The sequence below is a fragment of the Parus major genome, chromosome 1 (genome assembly GCF_001522545.3).
Source record: "Parus major isolate Abel chromosome 1, Parus_major1.1, whole genome shotgun sequence".
Lineage (NCBI taxonomy): Eukaryota > Metazoa > Chordata > Aves > Passeriformes > Paridae > Parus > Parus major.
In genome coordinates this window covers 61,313,754-61,332,289 of record NC_031768.1, presented here as the reverse complement: position 1 = coordinate 61,332,289, position 18,536 = coordinate 61,313,754, and the positions used below count along the sequence as shown (strand labels likewise).

Below are 18,536 nucleotides of genomic sequence, written 5' to 3'. Positions count from 1 at the left end.
GCCTTAAATAGGTATCTAAATTCAGAGAAGCAGAAGTATGTGGTAACTACCTGAAGCAGAGCAAAAAACTTGCTCACTGCTGAAGTGAGAGATGATTTCCAAGCGTCTCATCAGCTCCTGGCTTTAAGGAGCCCATTCTTATTCTGCCTTTGGTGCCTTTTCAAGAGCCACAGGAAGCCTGTTGATGGAAATGCAGGCTTTGCTCATATAGCACTAGCAACAAATGACAGGTCCTAACTCATTCCCTGACTCTCTGATGCAGAAAGGCAGATTCAATATGAATTTCCCTGCAGCAACAGCATTGTTTCCTTTGGAGACAAAAAAACCCTCGGTGTACAAGGCCCGCCCTGCAGCTGCTTCCTCCTGCCTCCCCCCTCCTTCCCATCCTAAAGCAAAGTGGCCTGTGGTGAAGGAGTATAAGCAAGGCCATTACCCTGTCAAGTCTTCCTCCATAACTGTTAAACTTCTTTAAATTTAAGGTGTTGGGGGCTACTAAAGTCTTTTCCAAACCTGTCGGCACAAAGCCCAGCATCTCAAAACATGATCTAACAAAAGGAGAGCATGAAATGAGGCTTCCCCCTGTTCATGCTGGAGCCTGGCCAGAAGGGAGGCCACCCCTGACTCCCAAGGTTCTTCAGCTTGGACAAGCTCACACAAATTAAAACACTACTTGGTAACAATCAGCTACATCTAAATTAAGAATGTGGGTATACAATTTGCCTTTGCTGTTCACACTTTTACACTAAAATGACCCAGTCTGCCTGCTCAGTCATAACTCTCCTCGCTGAAACAAGAAGGGAAGAAAAAACTTGTCAGTTCAGGGGTTTCACATTTTCATCTGCAGGTGGAAAAACCTGCAGCTGAATGCTGTTTCTGGACATACACAAACATCACTTAGGTCATCAATTAGTGTAAAGTGCATGCACTGTACTGCACCAGAAGGGTTCAGGGGCAACAGAGGCCTAATGACAACACAACCATACACATAAAGCCCCAAAATACGGCTCTGATTAGCATCCATGCTTGTAACAGGAGCAACAACAAGGAGCCACAGCAAGGCAGGAGCGCTGACATATAGAGCAAAGGCTGAGGATGCATCTTCATCACTGCTCTAAAGAACATATACAGTGGTAAAATGGACCAGACATCCCACCCTGCCTCTGTGCACAAATGCCAAATCAAGTTCTAATCAGTGAGACACACACTCATTGCCGTTACTTTGTCTCTCCAAACATGAGTTATTGCTTAAGGCTTTGACCTGTGACACCAAATTTCTGTACTGCAGAGATCTTTGTTCCAGTAATTGAGCCTGCCCCACAGAGTTTTCCTGTGCAAACAAAGTTGGAGCAGTAAAACTGAGAGCAGAGTTCCAGTGACCTGATGCAGAACATTTGCAGGAAAACCCTTCTTTTACCATGCAAGGTTGCCAGGAACAGAAACGAAATTTAGTGTGTGATGACTGCTTTTGTACAAAAATCCAGGAAAACCTTTATGCTAAGGTACATCTTAATTTGGACACAAGAGATTCTGCCAAGCTCACATTTTAATTTCCGACTGACTTAGAAGTCCAAGATGCATTATACTTTACATTTAAGCATAAATTTCAATAGTCAAAAGGGTTTCTTGTGGTTATAGCCTCTTGAAGTTAAACTGCTTGATTTCACCTCAAAATTAAGGTGAAAATGTTTCAGAGAAGCTTATAAAGTAAACTTGAAATAAAGTAAGCAAGACCCACTTTTGCATGCTCCTGAATTTCGTCTGACATACTTTACGTTAAGAAACCGTGCCAAAATCCTGTGAAGTGCTATTATTTACTCTCCTTCACAGCAGACTAGAAAGGTTTTGCCTAGAGCCTTGGTTAGGTGCAACTGATTAAAATACAGTTCAAAAGAACCATGCCACCCAGCCAGATATGAAGATTTGTTATTCTAAGTGTTAGAAATAGACTGGGTTTGATGCCAGAAGTGAGTCTATCCAAGTTGTTATTTAATGAGTCTGTCTAAACTGAGATTTATCTCATATCTGCCCCTAAAGGCAGTAAGAGCTGCTTTTTTTTTAATATTTACTTAACAATGTAATTAGTTACAACATGTTTTTGTTTCAATTATCAGTGACTAATGGGAGTATTTTGTGCATATGTGGTAACTGTCCCTCTTGAAACTACCAGAACCAATTGCACAGTACACTATATGCATTTTGTTGAATTAATTCTGTGCTTATATAATCAATACAATGTTTTCTGCATCACAACCTTTCAAAAAAACCACTGGGGTATTTTTTATTTTTTAAAGAACCACCTTTCTGATTAGAAATAAAGCTTGGGGTGTGCCTTCTAATATAGAACAAGTTTAAAAAAAAATCTCTCCTCCCACTGCAACACGTCAGTCCTGTGAATATCCAAGAGCAACCCTCTCTTTTTCAGTAATTATTTGGTGCAATTATTTAATTACCTATCAGTGTTACTTTGTCCCTTTTGAGGTTTGTACTGGTGTACTGGGGGAATTTAGACAGAACTACTCAGATGATTTCTGGTGATTAATGTGTTCCCTATTACAAGCAAAGCTATTAACAAAGGGCACAATGTTACTTCAATCCTATATATAAAATCAGTCTCACAATTACTACTATCTCCAAAGAAAAACAGGAACTTAAGGGCATGAGAGTTATTTAGACACCGCAAAGTCACTGAAGAGAAAGCTTTCCAGACCCCAGCAACATTGACAAAGGACCTCTCAGGGAGCATGGAAAGAGTTAAGAGGCAGCTGCAGCACTCTAGAAGCTACATCTGCAAGGTACAGCAGAGACAGGGCAAGGCAAACAAACCAAACTGAAACCATTCTTCCGCGCCCAGCCTCTTCTTCCTGTGATGTCACGCTACAAATTGCCTGGGCGCTCTGCTCTGCTCTCCAGAAGGAGCTGGGCTGGCGAGAGCTGCCGAGGGCTGTGGGCTGCAGGAACAAACACGCTCTGGAATTCGGCTTCTGCCCTGGCAAGCAGCTCCCTTCTGCTTCTGCTTCCCGCCCCATGGGGCCAGCCGGCGAGCCGACAAACTTGTTGTACAGAAAGAAGGGAGAGGGGGAAACGCAAGCGCCGACACCTCGCAGCGTCCAGGAAATCGTTTCCTAAAGCTCATGCTCCCGGTAAATTCAGATGGACGAGGCTTCGCCCTGGCAATCTGCGGCCAAGAGTAAGGCAGAAAGCCCTACAATGGCTTCATTCAATCGAGGCGGGAAATGGAACTAAGCAAGCTTTGGGGTGACCTCATCTGCCACAAACGATGCATTTTCTGACTTTTGCAGACTGGCTATGTGATTACAAATAGCACTCGGCAGAGAAGAGAGACTTCCTGGTGATTTCTGCTGGAGATGTATTCCCCTGCCACAGAGCTCACCTTCTTCCCCTGAAGCTCCGCAGCACAACAAACTTGCCAAAGCACACCGTTCAAATACATCTGGCCTGCAGTTCTTCTGGAATTTCAAAAAAGTTGCAATAAAGACACCAGAGAAAACGCCAAATCCCAGGAATATTTAACATACCATTATAATGGTAAGCTCTAATTGTTCCACTGAGGACTCCTTTAAATATACTTTGTACGGGTGTATCTTTAGCATGGTGTTTGTTCTTGGCCTCATAGCAAACTGTGTAGCGATCTACATTTTCACTTGTACTTTAAAAGTGCGAAACGAGACTACAACTTACATGCTTAATTTAGCCATATCAGATCTGCTTTTCGTGTTTACATTACCCTTCAGGATTTATTACTTTGTAACCAGAAACTGGCCATTCGGAGATGTTCTCTGCAAGATTTCTGTCGCCCTCTTTTATACAAATATGTACGGGAGCATTTTGTTTCTGACTTGCATCAGCGTGGATCGCTTTTTAGCCATAGTACACCCCTTCCGATCCAAGACTCTCCGGACCAAAAGGAATGCAAAGATTGTCTGTGCTGCAGTGTGGGTAACCGTGCTAGCAGGCAGCACACCAGCGAGCTTTTTCCAGTCCACAAACCGCCGGAACAATACGGAGCAAAGGACGTGCTTTGAAAACTTTTCAGAGGACACGTGGAAAACCTACCTATCCCGGATTGTTATCTTCATTGAAACCGTCGGCTTTTTTATCCCGCTCATCCTGAACGTGACCTGCTCCACTATGGTCCTACGGACTTTGAATAAACCGCTTACATTAAGCCGGAATAAAGTAAGCAAGAAAAAGGTACTCAAAATGATTTTTGTCCATTTGGTGATATTCTGCTTCTGCTTTGTGCCTTATAACGTTACCTTAATACTTTACTCCCTCATGAGAACACAGACCTGGGTCAATTGCTCAGTGGTGACCGCAGTCAGGACTATGTACCCCATCACTCTGTGCATCGCTGTTTCAAACTGCTGTTTTGACCCCATAGTCTATTACTTCACATCAGATACCATTCAAAATTCCATAAAAAAGAACCGGTCCACCAGACCACGGGATGTCAGATTCTCTGAAAGGCCAGTTTCAGAAAGCTTCATTCAACACAGCCTTCAGACCATAAAAATGAAAATATTTGACAGTGACTCTACAATATAAACTATATTAAAAGACTGTTGGGACTAAACTGGAATTAGAAGCCTGCACGTTTGTTCAGCTGTGGACATATATTCTTATACGTAAATGCTGTGCTTCCTTCACATCTGAGAAGTTTATTACAAGGCTGTAAAAGTGTTAAGCATAATAGCACACAGAAAAAGTATTCTAAAAATCCATGTCAAAGGTCTGTTCTGACAGATTGTATGTTAGAAATGAACTTTTGGATTCAGAGGCTAACCAAAGTCCAAAGACCGCTTGTCAAGGCAAACACAAATGAAAAAGTAGGTTGTTTTTACTTCCTGAAGTTAAAACAGTTGCTCAATTTAATAATGGCACCAGTTTCCAAGTTACTGAGGATGGGGGTGAAGCTACCTGCTCTACACTGCAGGAAAATTGTCCCATATTGTCAAACCACTTCAGCTACTGTGTCTCCTCCAGCTTCCTCTCGTCTCTCCTACTCCTCCCCTGCTGTCTTTTTCCCTGCACCTTCCTTCTTAGGGACCATTATGTTCACAGGAGGCTTCAATCAGTGGGTTACAAGAACTTTGTTTCTCCTAGGTTAATCAGATAAAAATACATGCTCTGTCCACAAGCCTGGCCCCCATAAAGCAATTAAGTCTCCCGGTAGTTTAGAGCATTTGGAAACATCTCAGACAAACTGGTTTTTCTTCTCACCTCTCTCTCAGAAGCCTGTGTGATTAAAACAAAGTAACTTGTGATGACTGAAGTTAATGCTTTTGGTACAGTACCACTTTAGTAACTCTTCTGGGAGTTCTTAAACTCAGCATGACTTTTGAGGAAAGTAACATCCTCTGAATAAGTTAATTTGATCTCAGTTTCTCAGAAAAACGAGACCTTTTCTAGCTGGAAATGAACATGTGCATCAAGTTGATTATTTCTTCCAGGAAACTATTTGGTGTCCCATAAAGAAATTCAAGATGCAGTAATTTTGGAGTGCAACTTCCTCTCAGTTTTTGCATCCTAGAAATAATTTTAACATGAACATATAAAACTTCAAATGCTATTTTCTTTCAAACTTTAAGAAGTATAAAAATAAAGTACTTGGGGCTATGTGCTGGCAAAATTAATCAAGACACTTTGAAAAGTCAGCACCACGTAAAAGGAGGAATCTACATATATTACTGTTACAAACAGGAATACATAGACAAAATTGCTTTAAAACATCCTGCTATATATGTTTCCCAGCTACTAGAACACTGTGTACATTTTCCTCAGAATTAATTTACCATCACTGTAAAATAAAATAAAATTTAAAAGGTAAAGTAAGTGTTGTTTGTTCCTCCCCAAAAACAACAGAGTCAAGAATAAGAATTGAGTCTAAGTGAATTTGCACTTAAAATTTAGGGCATTCAGCTGCAACACACATACAGCACTGAGACATTTTTACACCAGGGCTGTATACACAGGAGTGAATCAATGTTTGAAAAAGTGCATATTGAGCCATCAAACAATATGATACATTGTTATCAGGATGAATTTATTTCCCTATGCAAATCTTTTTAATTGTTACAAAACAACCATACTTTGCCTCCTACTACTGGGAAACTGAGTTAGTCAATGACTGCTGGGAACTAGTGTTAACTGAATTTTAAATTTAACAGCATTTTCAATCTTTATCCTCATAAATTATGAAAGGAAACTTCAAGTAGTATGGGCTTAAGTTACAATGAAATCCGAAATAAGCAATTATCTTTGTTGGGAATGCCAAACTGTTCTGATTCATAGCCAACTTCAAAAAAATACACAAAACCCTTGGCATGAGTAGAAATTCTGTTTTTCATATGCCACTGACAAATCCAAAGTCCAAAACCAGATATGCATCTCTGATGTCCCAATGCCTCTCGCTCTCTCTTTCTCAGGGGTGTGTTTAATATTAGACTCCCTCCAAGAAACCCGAGACAAAAGCCCCTAATGTCAGTGCTGGGCTACATGTCCAGGGTACTACCCCCCTGAGCTTGTCAAGGCTGTTATTCAATTGAGTGACAATTTGTTCAGCAAAACCCCTCTGCCTTACAGCAGAGTACCCCAGAGCCTCACCCTGGTAAACAGAACCTATTATTTCTGAGATTACAAAACTGCAGGGAAAAAATAATAACCCATCACTGACTTACAAGCAGACCAAGCAGACAAAGCCACATATATGAGTATTTCCCTTTAAACTAAGCTTTCCTTGGTGTATTACCTCAAGTAGCCTGGAGAAGCACAGACAGTAACTCTCTGCTTTGCACTCACTCTCCAGGGTAGCAGCTTCTGTTTTTCAAAAGAGCACAGAACAACACACTAGAATAGCTTTCTCATCAGTTAATAGCTCAGTGTCCAGAAGCTATTTGAGGAAACTTTTTATTGTTAAACATTTTCACTCTTCCACAGAGGGGAAAAAAAACCCAAAACAAACAACCCACAACAAAAACCCTAATGAAAAAAACCCAGCACAATCAAAAAGCATCATGTTTAATGCTGAGAATCAGACCATTACTTGAAAAAATCCTCATCTGACCGATTCAGAAGAGGGGAGTAAAACTGTACCTCCCACAGCAAGCTGATATAAAGACGGTACCAGCTATTCAGGACTGGATGAGGTTTTGTCTGCCTTTTCTGGTTCTGTGACAAGGTTATCCTGGAGAGCTGTGGATGGAGCAATGCTTTCACTGGTACATTCCTCAACAGATGCACTCCCTCTCTCTGATCTTGACTTTGATACCAACTCTTCTGTCTCTCTGGTAAGGTCTTATGACAAAATTTAAATGTAAAATCTAGATGAGAAGTTACATTCCTAAATCATGCCAAGACATTTCAAATTAAAGAAAAGCTTACATTATCAGAGCTCCTGAGGATCTGAATGTGTTGCAACCAGGACTTCCTAAAAGTGCATTATTTTTACTCATATGCCTAGCCAGGGCGAGCTAGGAGTTCAGTTTTAGGATCAAAACTTTTAAAATTGTTCTTTGTAGTGTGGTTTCTTCATCTACAGAGTGCAGAAAATGCACACTTCCCATATAAATAAAAGTAGGGCAAATTTAATTGATTCCAAGCATGTTTCTGATCGAAAGGCAGGTAGATATTGATAATTACTTAGTTAACCAGCAGTTTTAAAAGACGAGGAAAAGAAATTTGCTATAAACACCTTAGACTTACCTCAACATATCATTACTTAAAAATCAAAAGATGTCCTATTTTATAGTTTCTGTATTCAGCTTGAAGTTTTAATTCTGGCTTTCTCAAGAACAGAATACCAGGCAATTTTTTTTTTTCACCTTGGTATACAATTACTTCATATTTGAAGAAATACCAAGTCAAATAAGTCTTTATATTTTTCATCTAAAAGTGTGTAAAAAAAACCCTATAGAAAATACTTCAGACAGGTAAGGGATCCTTAACTGAAATCAGTCTCCAAGTTTTTGTTTCTTAAGGAAGTAACCTCAGTCACAGAAATACAAAAATTGAAAAAGAGCTCTTGAGACCAGGTAAAAGATAAGAATAGCTGTACTGATCAGACCCCAAACATGCAGCTAATCTACAATCCTGACTCCAACGGCAGACAAGGCTGGATGCCTGGGCAACAAGATAACAGAAGGAGAAGCACACAGGGCTTTCTCAAGTGCTGTCCCACTTAATCAGTCATATCTCAGCATTTCTGGGTCAGATGTATTTGTGTGTTCAGCACAAATTTTTCTTCTGCGAGCTTGTTCTGTTTTATTGTGTGTAAGTTTTTAATGTTCACAGCAGTAAAAAGTTTGCACTATGTGTGTGCATAGAGGGAACAAAACTAAGAAACCCAAACATCCTTTTGTTTCAAATCCACTAGTTTCATTAGTGCCCCTCTCATTTCTTTGGAAATGGGCAGGAAATGCTAGACTTCCTAGTGCTAGACTTCATGCTAGTGAAGTTATTCAGTCTTTTCATAGCATTCCTGATCAGACAGTCTTCCATCACATCTCTTGCAAATGAGAGAGGGATTTTCACTTGTAAATTCAAGAACCATCATAACCAAAGGTGAGATTTCTAGAATTATACAAAGAACTCAGCTAAAATTAGAGAACCAAGTGAGGTTCACTTTGAGACTGGTAATTTTGAAAATCCCACCTGAGCACAGGATCCACTAGCCTTATTTATTCTTTCAAGTTATTTTCTAATAGTTTTATCAATGAAAAACAATTTGTTCATACTTTTCCAGCAGTAAATATTATATTACAAGGTTCTTGTATCTAGACAGACCTGTGAATCCTGACAAGTTCCCTTTTTTGCTAGGTTATTATCATTTAGACCTCAGGGTTTCTGGCATTTGAGCACCACTGACAAAATGAAAGAAGATACATTTCAAAAGCTAAGGCAAAATGTAAATCAGAATGATTCTAAACCTAGAAGACAGAAATGCTTGGGCTGCATTTGTTATCCAATTACCAAAATATTGAAAACATTGTACAAACACAACTATCACTGCATTAGCACATTTACAGAACATACTCAATAAGGCTCATTTAAGATGAGCCAAATTCAGAAAACCAAGCTTGCACAATCTAATACTTCTGCAAGAAGCTGGATGGAGAAGTTTTGCTTTTACAATTCTGGTTTGATACTGAAGCCTTTCATATTTATCACCTCACCCCCATACAGTTCCTGTCATACAGCTGCTTATAAAGAAGTCCATACTCCTCCCATAAGAAAACTGAACTTACCACAAAATTAAAACGAACAAAAACAACCCTTCACACATTTTCTGGTCTTCTATAAAACCAACCTCATTGTTGGAAAATTAAAAATTCCAGAGCTGAGAATTTAATTTTAAATAATAGTTTTTTTCTACTTAAGAAGCAGTAGGCTGCCCACTCTAGTTCTATCAGAACTAAAAGCTGTCCAGCAATATAAGGGGTAAATTTTCTATAGTTTAAACCGGAGAATCAAACCACAAGCAATGACAAAGGAAGGCCTCTAAAAATAAGTGCTAATGCTTTAATGAGAAAAAGTTAATATTTTTGCACACACATAGCTTTAATATTTCCCCTAACTATCTTTTTTAAACAGTGAGTTCCTGCCTTAAAGAAGAAAATTCTTAAATGACAATGCTAGCAACAGGAAGCACCCAAAGTTAACGCAACCATCTTGGGAATAATATGAAGTCTACCTCACATGAAAACAACTGTGGCTAGGTTAGCCCTGCTTTTCAGATGAATTCTACAAATACTGCTGCTTTATGAAAGGAAGTCAATTGGAAAAGTTTATTAAGTACATAGCAAAACATGGACAAAAATGAGAATACCAACGGTGAAGCAAGTATCAAAATATCTACCTTTTCAGCCTAACAAAAAGTATGTTTCATTAATGAAATCAGATCTGGAAACTGCTGGTGTACTGAAGTTATTTCACACCTCTTACATGTGATAGAAAGTTTACCACATATTCTACTGCATGTTACTATATTTCACACACTCCTCTGCGTAGCAAATGCAAAATAAATAAAAAAACCATTACAGACTGCTGTCCAGATATGATCTGAGAGTTCCTCCCAGCTGCTGGAAGGTGCAAGAGGCACACAGTGTGCCAAGCACGGGCTCTGGTGTGGGCAGGGTGACTCCCAAAGGGAAAGCACAGGGAGCTGGCAGTCCAGGGATGTACCAAGCTGAGTTTAGAGCAGGCAGAGTCTACCTGGGTGAGCCTCTGCTCAGGGGCTCAGGAGAACACCAGGGATGCAGCTGCACAGGCTCCACACTCAGCTGAGCCAGAGGCACTTACCAGCCTGCACCTACCCCATTCTGACAGGCAAACCCAACCCAAAGGAAAAGCTTCCACCAAACCTAGAGGGATTACCTTTCTGGAGGATGGTGAACACTGTGCCTGCTCAACAGCTGTGAACAGGGGCATCCACATCCCCCACAATGTGGGGTTTTTATTACTGGAAAGTTACTGTAAGATAGTGATACAAACACAAAACTGAAATACTGTATATTTACACAGTATAAAGCAGGCACAAAAGCACTTATTTGGCTACAGAAAAGCAACCCCAACCCCGTGCTTTTATGCATGCAGTAACAAAGCGCAACAAGAAAAGAAACAAAAACACCTTCCAATCTATCATTTGACACAATACTAGTATCACCTTAAGAGCTTCAAAACTGAGCACACAGCTGGAGAAAAAACCCCAAACCTACACATCAGAATGTTTGTTTGGCATCTACTTTGCTTCTTAACATAAACTAATTTTATCTTCCATAGAAAAGTTACCAAGAGAGTGAGTCAAACGACACAGCAATAAGGAAAGAAAGAGTAATAAAAGGTTGTGACAATTATTCAGGAGTTTGGGTCAGATAAGATAAACCAGACCAAAACAAAAACAAAACCAACCAATCAACAATAGCAACACAACCCAAAATGAAGCTTCATTCTATTTATTTTACCACTTTCACTACAGAGATTTATAAAACTACAAAGTTGGAGAGCATAGTCCCATCCAAGGAAGGAGCAACAGGGGTATAGCCACAGAACGTAACCCAAACTTTATTTACTTTTGTATTTAAGGAGACAGTCACATCAAATTTGCCACAATTCAGCAAGATTTTACAGAACTGAAGAACTGTCAAGCTACCTCCTTGAATTCTAATGCAGTTTTCTCTCATGGGCAACCTTTAAACCTTCCTACAAAGAATTTACAATGCAGAAATAGCAGTGTTGCAGGATGAAAAGCTGAAGTTCAAGCTATCTAGAAACATAGTAGACTAAAATCAAATTCCTACAGCTGCAATATGACTACCAAAACATGGAACAGTATTAAAAAAACTAAAGTAAAAATTTTTTAAAACCCCATCAACTTGAAAAGCAAGGATTCCTAGAAAACTATTTCACTGTTCCTTGTTACATATAATCAAGCAACCTTAGAGAAAAACAGACTAAAGAAAAGTCTATCATGTTAATGCAAACTTATTTCTGTGGCTAAATCTCTGCTTGGTACTGGTGCACAGACAAGAAAGATATCTTTATGATGCACCAACAGAGCTGGCAGCTCCACTGAGCACAGCCTATCAATCCCACCTCCCTGTCAGGGCTGTAAATCTGTAAATCTATAACCAGAGAGATCCTGACACAGCCTGGGTACACGACCTCCATGTGAAAACACAACAGCGACTACAGGCAAGATACACAGCACAAGCAGCCACCTAAAGCAAACCTAGGCATAATTACACAACCACCTCTTGCTAATCTCCCTTTCATGCATTAAGGAAGGGGGAAAAGTATGAAAAGTAGAATTAATCATATGATTTGCTCCTACTAACCTTAACAGAAAAAACACTATAGCTTAGTTTTGTCATTGAGACAGATAACAGTGGAAAGTGAATAATCCCACTGTAAAATACCTGTTTAAAATAAATAGAATGAACTGCTTCCTGGAAGTACAGTTCTGTCTCAAGTACAGTGGATACCTAAATATCTAAGTTATAGAAGCAGGATTTATATCCCCCTAATTAGAGAAACTCTATACCTTAAAGTAGTAGATACAGTAGGAAAAAACCTTAAAATTTTTTATCAAGAATGGCATCTAAATGTCACAGAATGAAAATTCTGCATAGTTGCCGTGTCTTAGGTAATCCCTTTGGTCGTGTTTGTACTTGAAGCAAGAGCATCTTAAGGGTTGGGCTGACTTGGTACACCTGCAACAGATAAAGCTGTTAACACTGCTAACATAACCAAAATCCTCCAGTCCTGCTGAGTGCTTTATACACGTTGTGAGTGTCTACCAAGAAGTGAACACACTGCAAACACAGACAAAAGCAGGAAACACAGGACCTCAGCTTTAAATGTTCTTTCTGGCTTCTCTTCCAGCACCCTAGAGGATTTGCTTAAATGGTAACACCCAAGCATGAATAACAGCTTGAGTCATCTTCACGATAAACAGGAGTGGCAAAGAAGATTTTCAAAGTGATGGGAGAGACAGTGAAGACTATAATTTGCTATTCTTCCTGTTTTTTCAATTTGCCTTCAGCTGTTAAGGCAGATAAAAGTTTCAACCCTCAAAAAGCACAGCATGGTTTTCATTAAAGGAAACTCTTCAGGAGTACTAGAAAGACATGAATTAAACACTCTTACATATTTTATTTAAGCATTTATTAAAGAGTGTGTGCATATATAGCCAAAATATAAAAGCATATAAACATAAATATATTCATATTCATGTTTTAAAATATTTATATTTAAATTAATATTTAAAATATTTATATTTATATTCAAAATACCACTATGTGGTATTTTCACAAATACCCAAAAAACAATCATTTTACAGACTCCTAAAAATGTGCCCTGTATGATAAAGGCAAAAATCACAGAAGGTTTTCCAGCCACAGCTGTGACAACTAAAATGTCATAACCTTAAAAAAATTTAAAGCACATGCAGCAGAATCAGTATGAGCCTTTAGCACTATCACGCCAAGGAGCAGTGGTGGTCGTGACCTCTCTCATCCCTCATGCTCCTGGAACACACTCATGATGCAAGCAGAAATATATTTAGTATGTACAGACAGAAAACCTCAGATATGTTCTCAGTTCCTTTCTGAAGGAAGGTTAAAGCTGCCTACTCCTAATGTAATTTTGGCAGAAGGAGCGTGGTGAGCACATGACAAGCCATCCTTTGGTCATCCTTAGCATGTTTTGTCCCCTGCAAGAAAAATCCTAGAAAATTCCATATTACAAATCACTGCCTGTTGCAACTTCCAAGGTGAGCTACGAGGTGCTTAAAATCCAGAAACCCACAAGACATGAGTGATGTCTGCATGAGCAATTTGATGCCTGCAGTTCCTGAGGAGCCTGTCTTTACACCATGAAGCTCCCTCTGTTAGATTGCATCCTGCCAGTGAGCATGCTTGCAGATGTTGTCATTCTGGACATGCTCAGTGCTTTTTTAGTGCCTAAGGCTGCCCCCTCATCCCTGTATGTGAGGAAAGGCAAAATTTAGCAGGCATGAAAGGAGTATGCCTGACATAGACTAGCTCTCCCAAGAGAAGCCAGCTGCTGCGCAGAAACGCGTCTGAGTCCCGCAGCCCAGAGGGAAGACAGCGCAGGAACGCGTGACTCATTTGCCAGCACTGGAGTCACTCGTGGTTGAACCCACAACTACATCTCGGGTTGGTAACACAGCGAGCCACAGCCTGTCCTGAAGCCCCAAGGGCAAGTGGCAAAGCACAGCTTGCACCCACATAACTCCACTGCTAATCCATAGCAGCAGCTGAAAACAGTCCCTGAGCTGCATCATGCCCCAAATCTTGCCTAGGCATTGTCCAGAGGAGAGCTGACAAATGCCAGAACAGGCCAGGGAACACGTTACCAAGGAAACACCCCTGATGGCTGTGGGGCAAAACTTAAGCCCAAACTACTGTCCCTTTGGGGCCAGTAGTACAAACTCAGCCCCAAATACCCAGCCCTAGATGCTTTACTTGGCTGCTTATCAAAAAGATTTTAGATTTTTTAATGCAACAGTAAACCTAACCAATAACCTAATGTATCAAATGTTAACAGTGTGACCATTCCTACTTCCTCCTGATTTAAAAGGAACCACTTAAGATGCCAAAACCAATGAGGATTTTAAACTGCATGCAGACACCTACATTCAGAGGAGCTGTAGAACTTTGGACACACCTAACAGAAATCCCTACTGAGAAGGATACAAACCACAAGAAAATATATTAACTCCCCTTTCTAGGTACTCAGTTCCTCCTTACAAGGAGCACAGAAACCTAATTTGAAATTGTACATCCAAGGAAACAGGCACTAAGCACTTGAGAACAGTGAGGTCCACAATAACTGTGTCCTTGTACAAAGACCAGGAGGCTGCATAGCTAAGCCTGTACTATTCCAAAGTACTAAGGAGCACTTGCTGACCTGTAACTGCTCACAGCTTTACCCTGACCTGGATTTGTCAAATGTTTTTTACACAAATCTTAAACATATTATTTAATATTTTTTTCCTTAATGCATGATCAAAGGAGGGCTGCTGTTATTCCAGCTCAGCGAGTTTGCCATATTAATGCAATAATATATTCTTTGGGAATACACTGCTTTGAGCACGAAGGCAATGCTGCCACAGTGAGCTGCATAATTTAAAACCAACAGAAGTCTTTGGTGTGGGATGAGGTATTTAAGTATAAACACTGACTACACAGTTAGTTTACAAATACTTACTGCAAACATCAAGTTATGTTAAATCAATGCTGTGTGATAAAACAATACTGTAGATTTCACTGCAAATGTTGAATTGACAATAGAAACCACAGAAAAGAAGAAGCTAAAAAAGGAGAAACATTATGGAGCACAGTTTAGGCAATGCTACATGAAAGAAGTTATAAATAAAGCAAAGCACACTTGTCTACTTCTACTCATATTTTAACCATTAGGAGAAGTAACTTCATGAAGCCATCTTTATCTTGCATCAGTCACTAAAACTCCAAAACATACTACAACTCCAAATCACAAAATATATCAAAATACTGGTGTTCTTCCCTCCTTAGGAAAATAAAAACACTAATTAGGACAGCATGTATTAAAGAGCAATACAGCCAAAGAAGGCTACAGTGACGACAGCTGCAGTGCAATGCACTGCTTCAGTTTCACATCTGTTCAGTGTTCACACAAAAACAAACATGCAAACCACAGCTGAAGTTACTGGACCAAAGCAGGCTGTGAATGAATTCCCTTTAGCCTGCCACAATGAACCTTCACATTCTGTTCTGAGCTGCTGGATGGCTGCAGGTGGCGATGCAGCTGACCCTTATCCCTGTTAACAGCAAGAGCTACCACATAACCTTTTAAAACTCCAGTCCTAAGAGAAATACCCCTTGGAATACTCCTAGTTCTCAAATGGATGAGAACAGAACACTATGGTCTGTAGAGGTTACCAGGAAAGTGTGGAGTGCTTCTGTCTCTAACTTGCTTTACCTTCAGACAAGGCTGCAGTTGGCCTGCCGACTGCAGTGCAGAAGAACAAGACCCTTTCACTACCCCAACACTGTGCATGGGAAAGGGCATTTGCAAGGAGCATTTTCTCAAAGCAGAAGCATGGAAAACATAGCACCTTGCTTGTACCTCCCCATTCAGAGCTTGTGAGCAGAATGGAAACTGAGAGGCAGAGAAGTATAGCTGGATTGCTTTTCAGATGCAACAAAGACACTCCACAGGCATTTACTTCCTTGAATGGCACAGCAAAACAAAAAACACCCCACAGGTATTTCACTCAAAATAGATTGGAAACTGACAGACTTTGTGTTTGATTTACTTGCCTGAAAACCTGTTCTTTCTTGCTTATTCCTAACAAAGTGCAGCAAACAGCAACAATACTTCAGTCAAAGATGTGACATGGCAGTTGACAGGGCACTCTCTAAGGGAAATTCAGATATTCTGGAATTTGTTCACATAACCTTCATTTGAGATATTCAAAACAATTACTTTTTTTGGGTGGCCACAAGGGAGGTCAAATTGACAGAATTATGGAAAAGGCAGTGCATAAGCTCCCAGGCTGGCAGGTAACAAGCTATCCCTTTCATAGGAAACAGATTTTAACTATAGAAGGGTTTAAATCATATTTCTGTAAGTATGGTAAAAATGAAGCAAAGGGTATTCAGCATCTTAGAGTCCAAAGTAATTTCAGCTCCCTTTAAAGTTACAAGATCAAAATGGTGCTCAAAATACTGAAAGTGAGCACAGATTCAAAGTACAGAAAGAAATACACTGTACAGTACTCTATTTTGCTAATAAAAATTATGCAGCATTATTAACATATTCTAGTATGATCTCCACATAATCTTAATCTGGAAGCATCATAACCTCACTGGTAAATATTTGAGTAGCTAAATGGGACTTCTCCTATCAGGGTTTGATAAGGATTTAAGAAAAAGGAAGTACTTTTCACATGATTGAGTCAGTATGTAGTTGCCCCTTTTTAAAATCAAGAATTATTGAGAAGAACCTTCAACTGGTTTCCACCCTTTATTTTGTCTAGTTATGCTTTTTTGCTGTTGTTGTTGAAAGAAAGGATGACCTAGAAAGGTTTCATTTCCTTCCTAAAGCACAGATGACTAAATCAGCTAGCTATGCAAAAGTAATAAACATATCCACAATGAGTAGCTAAGGAGTAATATATTATCTTTAGAAAACAGTAAAAAACAATCTTTTACATTCACTTCATGCAGCTTCCCAAGTCATGTAAAGGTCAGCTGCATCTGAGACCTTTTTCAGAGAAATTATACAAGGCATTTTTCCTCACAAAAGCTCCATGACAAGTAAAACTGCAATAAATTCAAGCTATTTGGTAATAAATTGCTCAGTCCTTTTAAATCTCTCATTGAAGTCCTGCTTTTTAAAGCAGTCAGGAGAATGAGCAAAGACTGAAGCAGACAAGCCTTGCAATGAAATGCACTACCTGGGAGGGTGAAGGACACCAGAACTCAACAGAAATACACAGCAAGTAAGTGGGGAAATCAAAGTTGCATTAAGAAAATATTTGTAAATACATGTTTTTCGGAAGTTTATATTCTTATTTACTAGGCCAGATGTTTTGGGGTTTTTTTTGCATAAGCTTCTCTTATACCATGGATACCATGCTTTTCTTCTTAACACTTTTTTTTGGGCAGAAAAAAACAAAAAAAAACTCCAAAACCACCAAAAACAAACAAAAAAACCAAACCAACCAAAAAAATTTAAATAAACCCCAAAAAACACTCTCTAACCATATGAGGACACTTGAACTTTCTCAAGATTCCATCATTCTTGGACTGTTTACAATTAACCCAAAGAAACCACTTATGGTCAGACATTCTTTAGGAGTAAGAAGAAGGCATCTGGCTTTTCTCTAATCCTTTATCAAGTGTTTGGAGGTTCAGAGGTATTCACTGGTATGAACTACACTTCTCTAATTGCCTGCCCATTCTTGAGGGAATTGCTAATTAAGCAGACACTTGCAAACCTTGCACACCACTGCATGGAGGCAATACCCAGATAAGGAACTGCAGAAGAATGCAGTAAACCATTCTTTTGTTCACCAGCTAAGCCTTTCTGGGATACCTCAACAGCCTCCTGAGTCGGCCATGTAACTATTTTCTCCTGTTTCTAATAAATCAAACTTTGCAGGCAAAACCAGCCAACATTCAGATATGAGGAAGGGGTAGATTTTCTGTGCAAGAAGACTCATGGCTCTAAATTTCTGTGTGGGCTTCAGGTCCTTTGCTACAGTGACCCAAAGATGCAGCAAGACATATTGGTACAGATAATGTTTTACCACTCCTCATCCTCCTCTCCTAAGCACTCTGCCATTTACAGCTCACAGCCCCTTCCTCCCCTTGTGGAAAGCCAGAGGAGGCAATGGAGGCCAGCACAGAATCTTGGAGCTCCTGTCCTGGCTGCCACAGCTGCCCTCAGCTTTTAAGGGAAACCTGCTGTGGCCTCTGGTGCCTCCAGCAGTAGGAGACATTCACTGTCTGGAGCCTGGGGAGACCCAGACCAGATGATATGGAGGTCAGTGAGGCACCTGGATACATGTCATGAACATTTCTTTTCATCCCCTCCACTGGGCTCCACTGCACATCCTTCTCTGGCACTAGATGATATTTGTAGGCCCCTTACAATGGAACTATTCCACGCTATGAACACTCAAATCAGCCACCCCAAAATATGTCCCTCTAGAAACTCAAGAAGAGAGAGTCAAAACATTAAAATACACTCAAGCAGAGCACTCAAGAAAACTGGAATAATCCTGTGCTTTTTGATGACATTATCATTTGTTTCACAAAAGACCATAATTTTTGAAAACACAACTCTCTGGATTTTGCAGTCTGAAAGTCCAGGTCTCAATTAAATTTTCCTGCATTCCTAGTTTGAGTTGTTGGGTAGAAACTGGTGGATGTGGTATACCTATCAGTAAGCTGGCTTCAAGCCTGGTTTGTAGAAGGTAGCAGGAGCCACTTCTAGCTTGTAGAGAG

General features: G+C 39.9%; 2 protein-coding genes across 3 annotated transcripts in view; one reads left to right on the top strand and one right to left on the bottom strand.

The window, feature by feature from the left end:
• The window catches only part of RB1 (RB transcriptional corepressor 1), a 71,140-nt gene that overhangs the window by 25,058 nt on the left and 27,546 nt on the right, over positions 1-18,536 (bottom strand). The window lies entirely within an intron of this gene.
• On the top strand, positions 2,712-5,849 carry LPAR6 (lysophosphatidic acid receptor 6). Its single transcript, XM_015624575.3, has 2 exons — positions 2,712-3,187; positions 3,300-5,849. The coding sequence occupies exon 2, from the start codon at positions 3,544-3,546 to the stop codon at positions 4,564-4,566; it is 1,023 nt and encodes a 340-aa protein (XP_015480061.1). The 5' UTR covers positions 2,712-3,187; positions 3,300-3,543; the 3' UTR covers positions 4,567-5,849.